Consider the following 15,679-nt stretch of genomic DNA (forward strand, 5'->3'; position numbering starts at 1 on the left):
GTTCAAAGCAATGGTTCTGTTGTAAGTTCATCTTCACTGTTTTTTTAAATCAATATTTAAAATAATCTCTTTTTTATAGAGGTGGTGAGGTATAGTGAGTTTTGTAGTTGTGAATCTTAGGTCCAGCTGCTTTCTTTTCTTTTCTTTTCTTTTTTTTTTTTCAGCTGCTTTCTTTTCTAAGCCTTGGTTCCTTATCTATAAACAGGGACAATTCTAGAACTCTCCAGGATCAATTCTTTACCTGAGCTCATGTAAATGTCTAGCAATAAATCTCTTTTGAACTCTTCTTTGTTTCACTTCAATAAAGATACTTTTATACTCAGCCATTAAAGGGGATGAGGTCTTGTCATTTGCAGCAACATGGATGAACCTGGAGGGTACTATGCTAGTGAAATAAGTCAGACAGAGGGAAAAAAAATAAAACCATGTGATTTCACTTACATGTGGAATCTAAAAAAACAGACTAAAAACTCCAAAAAGCAGAAACAAATCCATAAATATAGAGAACAAACTGATGGCTGCCAGGGGAGAGGGGATGGGTGGGATGGGTGAAGGGGAGTGGGAGATACAAGCTTCCAGTTATGGAAACGTACAAGTCACAGGAATAAGAGACACAGCACAGGGGATACAGTCAGTGATACTGCAACACTGCGTGTGGGGACAGGTGGCAGCTACACCTGTGGTGAACACGGCATAACGTACAGACTGTTGAGTGACGCTGTACACTTGAAACTAAAGTAATATTGTGTCAACTGTATTTCAATTTTAGAAAAATTTAAGGCTTTTAAACCCACATTTAATTTTCAGATGCCATGATTTAAACTTTTCTCTATCCTCAGGTACCCTATCCATCTATCTGCTTGACTTGGGTTAGTGTCTAAAACAGACTAATGTGGGTAATTATTAATTTATAAACTAAACAGATTCAAAGAACTTACCTGTGTTGACAACTGTAACCATTTTATTTGGGCTGTGCCTACCCATCCCCCCAAATATCTGATTTTTGCGATATTCGATAGATTTCACATTTTTCCTTTTCTCTTTTTCTTCTTGAAGAGGACTTCAGACTCACATAACAGCCTCAACTAAGATCCCTTCTGTGATAAAAGCCAAGTCAGGGTGTACTTGAACGAATCAAGGAATGACCTCAATGAAGGACGAGTCAGATTTTATTTAAGTAGGTTCACCAAGTGTTCTTCCCTATTTACTATTAAGTCCATCTCATCACAGAAGCAGAGGCAAGGATGTGGAGTGGCATTCTGGAGCCAGAGCAAATGCAGGAGCGGTGGGAAGGAGCCGCCTGTCTACTGGGGTCCTGCTGGCCTCAGGTGAAGCAGAGTTCACTCCGCTGCTCGGTGTCCAGGACTCTGTCCCCTCCTGACACTCTCTCACTGGCCCATCTTCCTGGTATCTGTCCTCCTACTGGCACTCAGAATTGCAGGATCTGCCTGTCGATTAGAATTCGACACCCTTGCTCCTTATTCTATGCTGTCATAAGGCCTACGAGATTTAGTAGGATTTATGGCCCCCCCAAATCACATGTATAAGCCCATGTCTTAAAATGTTGTTCTCTTTAGTATATACTAAGATCGGAAAGTTGCTTTGCTTTGTATTGAAATGTAAGATTTTTTTTCTCCCTCTCATAAAAGATGTGTTTGTATCAACATGTAGCCAAAGCTCCAGAGATGTTCAGAACGACACTGCATTTAACTGTGTGTGTGTGTGTGTGTGTGTGTGTGTGTGTGTGTTTCAGGTGGCTTATATGAAGCCAGAATGTCTGGTCCTACATTAATCTTCAGGAGTGATGACTTTAATTTTGTGGTGCAGAAATAAAATCAAATAAATAGGCAAAAAGTAAACCTATAAAAATGGTTTTAACTTACTAATCCACTCCATCTTTGACAGCAATTTTAGATAAAATGGTCCAGAGCACAAAGTGCATAATTAATTATGAGAAAAATGATTCCTTCAAGTCCCATAATAAAGAGTTCTCCCTGCCGTAATCATTTGTCCAGAGTTTTAATCAAGCAAAAGCGATGGTTACTTCTTGCTTCTGTCCCCCTCATTCCAGTACTGCTCAGTCTGCATTTCTGTGAGTCGGGAAAGCGTGCGCTGAAATGCGAAGATTTCCTCTTCTCCAGTAAACATAGAGAGTCCTTCTGCTGAGTCCTAGTTACCGAAACACAACACAAAACAAAAAAAACAACTCAGCACCAATTAAAACTACCACAAATCACCATTTATAGAACTAAGGACAGGTTTAAAACGACTTTTTAGGTTTCGCTTTTTAGGTTTAGATTATAAAATGTTCTATACATTTTTTTCATATATGGGCTCCTAAATTAGACTGCAGAATCAACTTAATTTAAACCAATATTCCATAGACGGAACAAATTACCAGGGAGAAAACAACAGGGACAACATGAGAAGAATGATGAAAGCTGAAACAATACCCCAAAATCCAAATATGAAAATGTTTGCAGGAAGAAAGCTGCTGCGTGATGAAAATTTTCTGCAAAACCTGAGGTAAAGACACGTCAGACCGAAAAAGAATTCTTTCTCCAAAAAAGGCCCAGCAGAAATAAGTGAACACGGAAACACAGTAGCTCTGGCAAGTGAGGAAGCCGGAGGCAGGCCCGCATTCCCAACAGGAGGCCCGGAGGTTTGGCCAACGAGCCTTGGGCAGGCAGGGCTGCCTTTTTGGTCTTGAGCTGCTGGACACTTGATCCTGCCAACCAGAGTTAGGTTTGGGGGGCAGCAAACAGCCTGGCACTGGTGATACCAACGTGGGCTTGTGGCCAGTAAGGGAGAAAGAGAAATTCTGTCTCTTTCCTTAGGGATCCGTACCACACCTCAGAGAAAACTTCTGGACTCCTTAGTCCGTGCATCACTGGCTGACCCACTGCAAGACCGCATGGCCCTGCGGCCACAGCTCTCATTTCTTCTTACATCACTAGTCCCACATGCTGAGCTGGCTTGGCCCTATATCTGAACCCTGATCCTAGGGAGAAAACTGGAAGAGCCAGTGATTTAAGGAACTTTAGAAACTGGCCTGATAGAGCCCCTCAAGTACATTCAAACGGCAGAAGACATTACTTGGATATACGTATTGCTCCTGGAGAAACCACCATTTTGAAGGGTCCCAGCATATGGGTTTATAAGCAACTCTTTATTTCTACACACACAGTTAGGTAGTCATGTTTTGAACGGTCACCCTTTTTAAAAAATATTTTATTTATTTACTCATGAGAGAAAGAGAGAGAGAGACACAGGCAGAGGGAGAAGCAGGCTCCGTGCAGGGAGCCCGACGTGGGGAGTCTCGGGATCACACCCTGGACTGAAGGTGGCGCTAAACCGCGGGGCCACCGGGGCTGCCCTGCATGTTCACCTTTTAATGACTTATAAGCCTCATTTCCTCCAAACTCCTAAGGATGCAGAATTTCTCTTCCGGTCAGTAAGGAACTGTTTCCTCATTTCAAATGGCCTTTCGCTTTTGGGGTTGGAAGAATGGGGCTCTGCTCACTCTGGAGGTGTTTACGGATAGCTGTAAAATTTTATTTTTTTTTTAAGATTTTATTTATTTATTCATAGACACACAGAGAGAGGCAGAGACACAGGCAGAGGGAGAAGCAGGCTCCACGCAGGGAGCCCGATGTGGGACCCGATCCCGGGCCTCCAGGATCACAGGCCAGGCTGCAGGCGGCACCAAACCGCTGCGCCACCGGGGCTGCCCAGCTGTAAAATTTTAACTAATATTTCAACTCCTGAGAAATATGCCCTGTAATGTTTCTAACTTAAGAAGGAAAAGTAAAATCATTTCTGTTTGGCCTGTGGCAAATCACCAGACCCCAAGCTCCAGGAGAACTGGGCCAGTGTGGGCTGGTTCTCTGTAGCGTGTCCCCAGAGCCCCCACCATGGGTGCTCCTTAAATGTTCATGGAATGTAGGTTGGCGGATGAATAATGGATTTCTTTTTAAGCCAAGGGCTATGCCAAGCATTCCATGGTCCTGGAAGAGCCAACCCACATACTTGGATACTGTATTTTACACTCCGCAGATCCAGTAGACGTGAAGAACCAGCATGGTGTCGCAGAATGGGCCCAGACACAGGTGCCCAGGTGTCCAGCTCTGGCCCCCCATTAGTCAGCGGTGTGACCACGGGCCCACTGGTCCACCTCTCTGGTTTTCCTGATATGTAAAAAATGATCACGAAGATTGCTTGCACTCTAAGACTATATTCTCTACATTTCGTGATGCTGAGCAAAAGTCCGCTATATTGACTTTAGAAGAAAACAGCAAATCAATGGTTAAGCATACACCGTGTTTTTCCTCAAAAGGCAGCCACGTTTAAAATCAAAAACAATTAGGCTGTTTTATAATAAAAAGAGATTATGTTAATATTGCCTACCTGGCTCAGCCCCAAATCATCCATCAGTATTCTGCTATGCTCCAACTCACTGTCATGATGTTGATGTAAAAACAAGCTCGCTATAGGAGTCGATGCAGAGCAAATGACGCGCACCTGAAAGACAGGAAAATGAGTAAAGAGCATTACTCCGCACATTTTGCAAGTTGAAGGCCAGAACAAATCTCTCACAAAATAAATATTCTGTTTGTCATCACAGGGAGCTTAGATTTTTGCGCTTTTAAGATGTTCATATTTTTTTTGAATACTTTGTGTCCCTTTAAAGTGATATTTTTAAACTGCAGGGCCCTTTTCAGAATATTTCCACACAGCTTGTAACATCTTATAAAGGAGGGAGCTGGAGGGGAGAGCTAAGGTTTTATCGGTGCCATTAGGCCTGGATACCAGCTCTGGTCCCCCACTTCGAAGCCCAGTGGTCTTCCCATCACACCCGGGGGTTGATAGGTACACCTGTCTCAGTGCACCCCGATAATGGTCCCCGGATACACTACACAGGTGACTGGTAAGCTCAGGGCATCGCTACACTAAGTAGACCCTGAATTTCTACAACCTACCTTTTTATCAGCATCCTACCAATACAGTCTTCAAAAAGACTGAGCTTGACCTTAATATTGCTTGATTACGCAAATGTCTGAGTGAGTGCACATATGTGATCATACATTGGAAACAGCTTTTATGTCATTATGAATTTTATGCCCACCAGTTTAAATACAAAACATACTCTTCTTGATGTTTTAATAAGTCCTGAATTTGTTTTCAGGATTCATGGCTACCCGTTAAAAATCGTTAAACAACTATGCCAATGCTTTAAAATAATGTATCGACATTTGGGACTAGTTTTTCCATACCCGGATCACTTCCTACCTCCTCTTGTATTTTCTTTTTAATCACAAATGACACTTTTTTTCATTATTGAGATAAGAATACCCTGATCTCACAAATTTCCATGAATACATTCTAGAATAATGTCTGTTTTAATGCTCCCAATTTCTGAAATAAGATAATTTCAACTGTTCTTTAAAAAAAAAGAACATAAATGCAAAATGTTAGGAAAGAGGTTCTGGTATTCCATCGTATGGCCACAAAACTCTTCCTTCCCATTAACTAAGAAGTGGGACAGTGGGGGTGAAATAGGACCAGGGAGGGGGAGATGGGGGCCATCAGTCTCTTTAAGGTATTCCATGTAATCGAGTCAGAGTTTATCAAACCTCCTACTCTTAAGAACCACCTACTGATGCCCCTCTACCATTTTTCTTGAAGCATGAGCCATTTTTAGAGGTAAAAATGGAGGGCCACCTCCAGGCTTCATTCAGGACCCCACACGGTTATTTCAGAGCAGCGTCTGGGAAGTGACAGGACTTGATCCCTGAGCTCTGGTGTTCCCCAACTTCCTGCCTCTCCGCCGCCCTGGGAGTGTGTGGCACATTTAGATGCCACTCACTATGGCAGGCTCCTCTCAGCACTGCTCCTGAGCCAAACTAGCTGCCCTTTGTGCTCAGGCCTGCCACAGGGCCTTTGCTGCAAATGGCCCCCTAGCATTGGAATTTAGGCATCACTTCTCAGCGCTTCTAAGAAGCAGTTGGGGGGGCTTTGTGAATATGCAGGTTTTCATACCCACCCCCTTAGGATTAGGGTTCATTTACTGGGCTGGGGGTAGGGTGGGCTCTGGAACATGGATCTTAAGTAGCCCAGAGGATTCTGATGTAGGCGGTCCTCAGCAGGACTTCCCCAGATCCACCCCCACCCCCCACAAAGATCGGTCTACTCTCCCCCAGACACGCACAGCGCCATTCTCCTCTCTCAATCCTTCCAAGAGATCAGCCCTCCGGGGTGACTTACGTTTAGTTCTGTGGATATTTGATTAATGCTTCTCTGACGCTAGACTATACAGTCTATGAAGGCAGGCACCAGATCTGGCTTTGCCTGTCGTTGAATTTCTAGCATTTAACACTGCACTTGGCATGAGAAAGGCTGCTGAATGCATGAACGAATGAAATGTTAAAATCTCACCTCTTCTCAGTGGATTCTGGTACCTTCCCCCTCCCCGCAAAATCCCTTAAATTTTAGAATCACTGCTCTCTCTATTTCTGTTACAATAGGGGGGAAAATTATATCTAACAGTAAAATAATATTTAACTCTATTTTGAGGTTGTACTTATATTTTTACTATATATATTATAGTAAAAATTTATTTAGATTTTAAAAGATTTATTTATTTATTTATTTAATTTAAGAGGGAGAGAGAGAGAGCACGTGTGGGCACACATGGGTGGAGCGGGGGAGAGACAGAATCTCAAGCAGACTCTCTGTTGACCGTGGAGCCTGACACGGGGCCTGATCCCAGGACCTGAGATCATGACTTTAGCTAAAACCAAGAGTCTGATGCTCAACTGAGCCGCCCAGGAGCCCTACAGATACATACTATTAATTGCGGCTCACCTTCATGGAAAGCTGGCTCTATGCCACACGACGTTCTGAGGGCCTTACGTGCTCATTTAGTCCAATAACAGCCACATGGAATAACTACCATTATTACCCCCTCTTTTTTCTACAGAAGGTAACTACAGCTCGAAGATATTAAGCTGGTCCTCAAGGCGGACAGCCTGACCCCAAGGCACATTCTTTATTCAGTGGCTGTACGGTCTCTGAGGAATGGACACAGGCTCTGCAACTCATGCGAAAACACATGGCTAAAAGAAACAAGATGATGCAATGCTAGTCACGAGGGTTTCTGGGTCACGGGGAGAGAGAGCTCCAATACTGAGGATGGTCTCTAGTCACTCATTTGTTCGACCATTATTTTCTTCAGTCCAATCATTTATTCATGCAACACATGAATTTCCTGAGCACTCAGTCTAGATAAGCACCTGTTGTACATCACCATGGGGTGAGCACATGCTATGTCGAGGTGAATGATGGCATCATTAACCTCACAGTGTCTTCTGACGGAAGCCCTAAACTACTACTACTTTTCCTGCTACTACCGATACTATTTATACAGCACTTGGCCTGTGCCAGGCGTCTCTTTTTTAAGTGCTTTCCATGGATTAGCATAGTTTGCCCTCGATAATTCTCTGAAATAAATATTATTTTCCTCAATTTGTAGATGAGGACACTGAGGCACAGAGAATAAACCAGGACTCCAGGGAACCTAGCTCCACAGTTCAAAGTGTTTAGTCTTGGGAAAATGTACTACAGACTTACCTTGAAATCATAGAAGTTGTCAATGAGAGTTATGAATCTCCGAGCTTGTGTCCTCTTTGCTAGCGTAAATTGTGGAATGTTTCGTAAAAATACTGTATCAAAATTCTTTGACAGTTCCAGATAGTCACTGGCTCCAAGTGGCTGTAAGTAGAATGAAAATAAAGACTAGAATACTAAAGCCAATTCTGGTTGCCCTGAATTTGAAAATCCCTCTTTTTCTCGTCACAGTCTGATCTAGGTGGTAGGTTGGGGGCGGGGGGCGGGGGGCACCTTGACCCAATGGAGCAGTGTTGTCACTGTAGGCTAAGGACGGTGTCTGCTGTAATTGTAAGTTATGTAGAAAAGGGGCAAGAGACTGTTGGGGATTTACCCCAAAGACACAGATGCAATGAAATGCCGGGACACCTGCACCCCGATGTTTCTAGCAGCAATGTCCACAATAGCCAAACTTGGAAGGAGCCTCGGTGTCCATCGAAAGATGAATGGATAGAGAAGCTGTGGTCTATGTGTACAATGGAATATTCCTCAGCCATTAGAAACGACAAATACCCACCATTTGCTTCGACGTGGATGGAACTGGAGGGTATTATGCTGAGTGAAATAAGTCAATCGGAGAAGGACAAACATTATATGTTCTCATTCATTTGGGGAATATAAATAATAGTGAAAGGGAATAGAAGGGAAGGGAGAAGAAATGGGTAGGAAATATCAGGAAGGGAGACAGAACATAAAGACTCCTAACTCTGGGAAACGAACTAGGGGTGATGGAAGGGGAGGAGGGCGGGGGGTGGGGGTGAATGGGTGATGGGCACTGAGGGGGGCACTTGACGGGATGAGCACTGGGTGTTATTCTGTATGTTGGCAAATTGAACACCAATAAAAAATAAATTTATTATAAAAAAAAGAAAAAAAAGAAAAGGGGCAAGAGAGAAGACAAGAGTGTGGTGGGGAGTGAAAGAATATCTCAAGCCACGTCACCTGGTGCCTTGTAGGTCCCTGTCCTAAACCCAGTCTTCCATTTTATTTATATGACATAAATGAAAACATGTCCCAAGAAATCCTATGGAGCGACAAACTGTCGCTACTGTTCGGTGGAGCGATCTTTAACAGCGTGCCAACTCCTCTGCCATCATTTTGAAACAAAGACTATGTTTCAGTATGAAACAATCAGAAAATATTTTTCACTTAATTGGAAGTACAGCTGTTCAGGTGCAATGCAGTGAACGCTGCTAACTTCTGCAGGAAATACTGCTGTAGGAGGGGTTCGTGAGCAGAAGCAGACAGAGCCTGGAGCCTAACGGGGTGCAGCATGCTCCCTCTTGACGTGAGGAGGGTACAGCGCTCAAGGTTCACAAGATTATCCACACAGGCCCCACCTACGATGCAAAGGCACTTGTTCCTGCAACGTGAGCTTAAACTCATGAAAATTATGAAAACCGCCTGTAAACACAGTCTCTGGGGTTAGGAACAGTCCCAGGAAGCGTTAAGCTCTCTTCATCTGAAGTTGCGTGTGGATGAGTGTTTCTGGCCCCGCTGGAGTGTGGACGAGACCAGGGCCTGGGTGGGCCAGGAGCTACCCTGACGTGCCTCTGGAAGCTCCTGGGCACCAGGACCCATCCCTGGGACACAGGCAGCTGAGCCACCTCAATTTCTAGCAGAACCCATCACACTGTCCAGAAAGGTCGACACGTGGGGAGCCACTTGCATCGCAACAACTTCCTCCCGAAATGCAGCTATGGCTATGCTCCTGGGGGACCTGGGGACCTGGGAGGAGGGGAGACGGCCACCCCCACGGCAGGGCCCGGCTATTTCCGCCTACGCCCTCCCAACCACCACCTCACAGCAGCCACACACCAGGCACACTTCTCCCGGAGCTGTGGGGAGGGGAGGTAAGGCAGAGAGTGACGCTCTGGGCAAGCGGCTCCCTCGAGGGAGCGGGAGCGCAGCCCTGCGGAGGATGCAGCAGCCGCAGAGCCCGGGCCAAGGGGTGGCACCGAGAGCACAAAGAATGACCGGCTCCTCGGGAAGTCCGCTCCAAGATGTCCCTTCCCCCCTGTCCTCTCACCAACCAGGTAACAAATGGGGAGGGGGACCCTTGCCTTTCCCATTTCCCTTCCCTGGCGGGGCAGCCTCTCCCTCCAGGCCCAGGGCCCGGCCTTAGCTGGGCCACACGGGCCTGGGCATGGGGCGGGCGGACCAGCCCGTTCAACGCTGGCGCTCAGGAGGGAGCCCGCTGCCAGGCCTCCTACACCCCGAGTCGCTCCTGGGCCTGTGGCCATTCACGGTGCGCCTTCGGGAAGTCCCATCACCTCCTCTTCCTTTGGGTTTCCCTCTATACAATGGGAGTCTGGTTCCCAGCTCACAGGACTGCGAAGCAATACGCGAAACGACTTGTGCAAAGCACCCAGCACAGTGCCGGGGCACCCACGGGCGCTCGGGTCACTCTGGCCGCTTTTCACATCAATTATTTCGAGCTCCAATGATTAGGCTCAGCTCGGACGAGCTGGGGACGCGAAGTGTCACTCTCAGTCACACGGGTTAGTGGGTTAGTTTTGCTCCACCCGGGGCTATATCCGGAACCCTCGATGGGATGGGTCGTGGCGCATCTGCGAGTCCTCAGGGTCACAGCAGGGACCGCAGGGACCACAGGAGGCAGGACAGGCCTCTGGGATTGAGAATGCGAAGCTCCTCCCACGAGACACACTGGGGCTCTGAGGGGGACACACGCTGCTTTTTTGAGATCAGTTAGAATGTAGTGTCTCATCTTTGCAAATCGGAAAGTATATGTGAAAAAAAATGTACGAGCTCATCTTAGGTATGTAGTTATGTATAATTAAACTCGTTCTTTATGCACGGCTGTGATTTCTATCAGTATAACTACATGCCCGGGGAAAATCATCATCAGGAGAGCCCTGAAGTGCCTAGGGCAACTGAAAATCAGGATTCTGCTCACTCAGCTATTTTTACAAATTATATACCTTTGTCAGTAGGTTCTGCATTTGCCGTTATATTAGCAAGTATCCCCTTCCCTCGCATCCCTAAAACAATTATGTGCTCATTCACGTAAAGAAAATTAAGCTTCATATAGTTGTCTATCTCCTTTAAAAACAATGGTGATGGGGGGCAATGAGGGGTTGCTGTTTTTTAATAGATACTGAGTTTCCGTCGGGGACGAGGAGAGTTCTGGAAATGGGCAGTGGTGATGGCTGCACAACGATGTGAACGTACTTAATGCCACTGAACTGTGCGCTTAAAAATGGCTAAAAGGGCAAATTTTACACTATGTATTATTTTACCACCACAAACACACACACACACACACACACACACACAAAAGATCATTAATACTAGGAAGTGATAGTCATGGGCAGCCGGGGTGGCCCAGCGGTTTAGTGCCGCCTTCGGCCCAGAGCATGATGCTGGAGTCCTGGGATCGAGTCCCACGTCGGGCTCCCTGCATGGAGCCTGCTTCTCCCTCTTGCCTGTGTCTCTGCCTCTCTCTCGCTCTCTCTCTCTGTGTCTCTCATGAATAAATAAAATCTTTAAAAAAATTTTTTTTAAAAAGGAAGTGTTATTCTTTGCTAAAGAAATCTCAGTGCAGGCCACAAAAGAGGTAACCACATTACTGTTTTCTTTAAAAATGTAAGAATGGAGGTGCCTGGGTGGCACAGTCAGTTAAGCATTTGACTCTGGGTGTCAGCTCAGTAGTGATCTCAAGGTGGTGAGATCGAGGCCCTCCTTGGGCTCCATGCTCAGGAAGGAGTCGGCTTAAGACTATTCCTTTCCCTCTTTCCCCCCAGAATAAATAAATCTTTAAAAAAAATAGACAGAATGAAATGCATTAATTGAAGAAGGATGTCTTTTCTCCAAGGAAACCAGCTCCAATAAGATTAATATTAAATACAAAGTTTTTAGTAGGTATCTAACGAGTGTTTTCTTATACTGACTTTGATGTTGAAGTATCCAGGAAGTGACAAACTTTCAGGATTGGTTTGGGTGAGAGATTGGGGGTTTTCTTATTACTCAAAAACGCGATTTTTAAAAATTACATAAATAAGTTAAACCACTGTGGGCAGAGACATGCTAGACACTTTGGAATCATCGGTCTGTCACTTCAAGTCATGTGACCTTGAGCAATCTCTCTGAACCTCCATTTCCACATCTGTGAATGGGGGATCACAGCAGGACAGGTCTCAGGTTTGTCCTGAGGCTTCGCTATATTGACCGCATGTAAAATCTTACGAGAGTGGCTGTCACATTAAGTGCTCAAGAAATGTTATTTACAGAGTTTGTGTGAAAAGCAGATGAAATGATATATGCATCGTACCCCTCTGGCATACAACGGTCAGATACTTAATGCACAGTAGCTATTCTTTTATTAACCTTCCAATAACCACTTTCTGGGCTCACGAGCCGAGGCCACCTAAACAAGCAAATAGTTTAACCGACTCCAGTCTGCTTCTGCCTTTGTACTCGAGGTAGAAGCCACTTCCTTTGGTCCTTCCTGCTGTCTCTGGGCCACTGAAATATCTGCCAGCCAGACACCTTGGCCCTCCATGAAGTCATATTTATAGATGACAAAATTAGTGTCTCGGGCCTGCCCCTCTCACTTTTTTGGTTACTTAGCACCCGGAGTGGTAGAAGACCCCGGGCCCACAGAATGAACGGCCCCTACCCCAGCACATCGAAAGTGCTTGATATTTAATGAATGAATTAGTGAATGAATAATGAATAAAACACAATATAGCCTGAGAAGCCGGCTTGCTCCTTCTTTTATACCCATTGTCTCCAAAACCACTAAACTACCTACAAGATAAAAAAAATCCCACTTTTTCTTAGTTGGCAGAAGCCTCTGTTGTATATCCTAGCATGTATGTAGAACAGGTCTAGGAATATATAGACCAAAATGTTAACAGCAGTCCTCTTTGGGTGGTAGTATAAAAGATGATTTTTTTTTGTTATACTTTTTGATTCTCTTCCCCACCCCCTTCCCCCTGCTCTGTGAACTTGTATTACTTTTAAACAGCAAAAACAATAATGCTTCTTTTTTTGTGGGGGGGGGGTTCATTTTTATAATGGGCATCTTATCACTTATCTCAGATGTGAGATCATAACATGAGTTTTGTCACGGACAGTTTCTTCCCCCAAGGTGTTCTTAATCTGTAGAATTTTCTCAGGGACATTTAAGAAGAAAAATAAAACACAAGGCTGAACATATATTTTCTCCTTTGCAGTCTGACAAAAGCATAAAGGATTTCATATTTGGGGTAAGACTTGACTTTAATTAGTTACTTTCAACTAACGCTTCTTCACCCTAGGGTAGCTAGAGAGACTGGGGGTGAGGTAAATGGTAGCATCTCCCGATAGTTCAAAGTTAGCTCTTGCAGACAAGCACCAGAGGTCCCCAGAGTGAAGGCCTAGTGATGTCAAAACCCACGTCACAGCCCAGGTTGAAATACTCCCATTTAGATGATGTCTTAACTTGAGCAAATTTCCTCCACGCAAGCTTGATGATTAGTGTGCTGTCAGTATCCCTCTTCGCCACGAATAAATGCCAGACAGTAGTACCCAGTCCATCTGTGCGGGCACACTGCCGTCTGCTCCATGCTGGGTCTCTCTTCTTCTGGTCCTTGAAGGGAACCTATAGTAAACTTCATATTCTCTCTCACTTTTATCTTTTATTTTTGTATTTTCCTTTTTTCACTTCTTCATGATTCATTGTGGACAGTTTCCTCTGACCTACCTTCTAGTCCACTGTATTTCTCCTTGGCTGTAATTGATCTACTCTTAAACCCATCCAGTGAGTTATTTTGGTTATTGTGCTTTGCAGGTCTAGAATTTTTTAATGTTTTATTTATTTATTCATAAGAGACATACAGAGAGAGAGAGAGAGGCAGAGACACAGGCAGAGGGAGAAGCAGGCTCCATGCAGGGAGCCCGACGTGGGACTCGATCCCGGGACTCCAGGATCACGCCCTGGGCTGAAGCCGGCGCTAAAACACTGGGCCACCTGGGCTGCCCACAGGTCTAGAATTTTTTATCGATTCTTTCCCAAAGCCGGTATGTGTCTTTTTATAGTCTCTGGATCCCTACACTTATATTTCCAAGCCTTGCTTAAAAAACAAACAAACAAAAAACCTCTTTGAATATGTAAGCTTGTTTAAAATACGAACTTATAATTCCAAATATCTGGAGTTCCTGATTTTATCATTTATTCTTTTTGTTTGTTCACCACCATGGTGTCTCGTGTCCTCATATGTTTGGTTATCTTTGTGTATTAGATTTTATCTCTGAAAAGAAATACTTATAGAATAAAAAATCCAAGTTCAAGGCTTGAAGTACTCTAAGTTATTCAGCTCACTGAATCTGAGCGAAGTCCATGGGAGGGCTGGTTGACTTCTGGTTCATGCTTACTCCTAGCATGCAGTCCTTTGAGGTTCTGTCCAAGCTGGGGATAGTCTACTGGGTCCCCATCCTGGGCTAGCCCTCAACTAGACCATGTTCCCCAGACTCTCTTGCATTTAGGTGTGGCCATGTGATCAGGTTCAGGCCAGTGGAATGTGAAAAAAAGTGATCATGGCTTCTCGATTTGGCCCACAGAATCCTCACATCTTCACATCTTCAGGGTGAACAGAAGGGTTCGGAGGACTTGGAGGGTGGAAGCACAAGGGGGACAGAGCCTGCTTCTGTGAAGGAGCGCATGGGCAGTGACCTGGTCAGCCTACACCAGATGGTGATGTGAGCAAGAAACACACGTTTATTTGGTAAGCCTCTGAGATTTGGGGTTGTTTCGGCAGTTCGCCTAATTCTTATTTCATCCATCTTCCTTCATTGTCCTAATGACAAGGCTGGCACAAATTACTAACAGAGTCCCTCATGAATGCAAGGGAAAAATTTTCTAACATTTCCTACGTGAATAAGGATTCTTGTTCACACAAGATGGTAGCTATCAAAAATTTCAAGTTTTCTTCAGATTATCATTAAAAATTAAATTTTTAATCAGGAACTAAGTCATTTCAAATCAAAGCTGATTTTTTAAGTTATGTTCACGGAGCCAACTTTTCTCATTACAAATTTGAAAAGATTTTATTTAAAAGTTTTGTTCAGGGATCCCTGGGTGGCGCAGCGGTTTGGCGCCTGCCTTTGGCCCAGGGCGCGATCCTGGAGACCTGGGATCGAATCCCACGTCGGGCTCCCAGTGCATGGAGCCTGCTTCTCCCTCTGCCTGTGTCTCTGCCTCTCTCTCTATCGCTCTGTGACTATCATAAATAAATAAAAATTAAAAAAAAAAAAGTTTTGTTCAAATTTAGTATTTGATATATTTAAAATATCTTTGTAAATTTTTCTCTGATTATATTATAAAAATTTAGAAAATGTTTTCATCAAAACATGTAGATGCTGACAAATTGTCTTATCTAGTCTTGTGTGCCACCCAAATGATATGTTGCCACAGGACTACTGATGCCCTTTCCTTAGTATTCAGTATGTATGTATGTATGTATTAGTATTCAGTATTTAAATGTGCTTGGGGCATCCAAGTGCATTAAGTTAAAATTTTTCTTAAACAAAATGGTAATTTTAAACCCATTTAAAATATTTTTGGAGAAATGAAGAATGCCTATGTGAGGTTGCCTGATTACAGTAATGGCTCCAATTATTCTTGCCTCCTCAGCCACACTCTTTGGATTGTGACTTTCCGTATGTCCCATTAAGACTCCCATGGAGTCTCCCTAACTCTTCAAACTGGGCTGGACTTCACTCTACTGTAGGAGACGGGGAGTTCCAGAAAGGTCAGTATTCTCTTGTCCACCTTAGTGTCTGTAGCACCCAACAGACCAGGGAACAAGATCTTGTGCAATACAAGACTAGTGAACCAGCGAACGCATTATCGCCAAGTCTTCTTCAGAATCAGTGATAACTCCTGAATGCTTAATAAATCCAAGTTTTGTAACTAAATCTTACAAGAACTTGGCAAAACACAAAGATATGTTTCTCCACTCTCAGGACCTATCATACCACTAAATTGCATGCACAAGATAGCTACAGCAGT

At 44.3% G+C, this 15,679-nt stretch overlaps 1 protein-coding gene across 2 annotated transcripts in view; it reads right to left on the minus strand.

The window, feature by feature from the left end:
* Positions 1–1,153: 1,153 nt before the first annotated feature.
* The window catches only part of AFG1L (AFG1 like ATPase), a 205,460-nt gene continuing 190,934 nt past the window's right edge, over positions 1,154–15,679 (minus strand). For both annotated transcript variants that reach the window (XM_041733206.1, XM_041733278.1), the window contains exons 12-14: positions 7,630–7,770; positions 4,408–4,521; positions 1,154–2,169 (exon numbers count right to left, since the gene is read on the minus strand). In XM_041733206.1, coding sequence (XP_041589140.1) covers positions 2,041–2,169; positions 4,408–4,521; positions 7,630–7,770 — 384 coding nt within the window. In that variant the 3' untranslated portion in view covers positions 1,154–2,040. The remainder of the gene's footprint in view (positions 2,170–4,407; positions 4,522–7,629; positions 7,771–15,679) is intronic.

The sequence above is a fragment of the Vulpes lagopus genome, chromosome 1, assembly GCF_018345385.1.
Source record: "Vulpes lagopus strain Blue_001 chromosome 1, ASM1834538v1, whole genome shotgun sequence".
NCBI classification, from domain to species: domain Eukaryota; kingdom Metazoa; phylum Chordata; class Mammalia; order Carnivora; family Canidae; genus Vulpes; species Vulpes lagopus.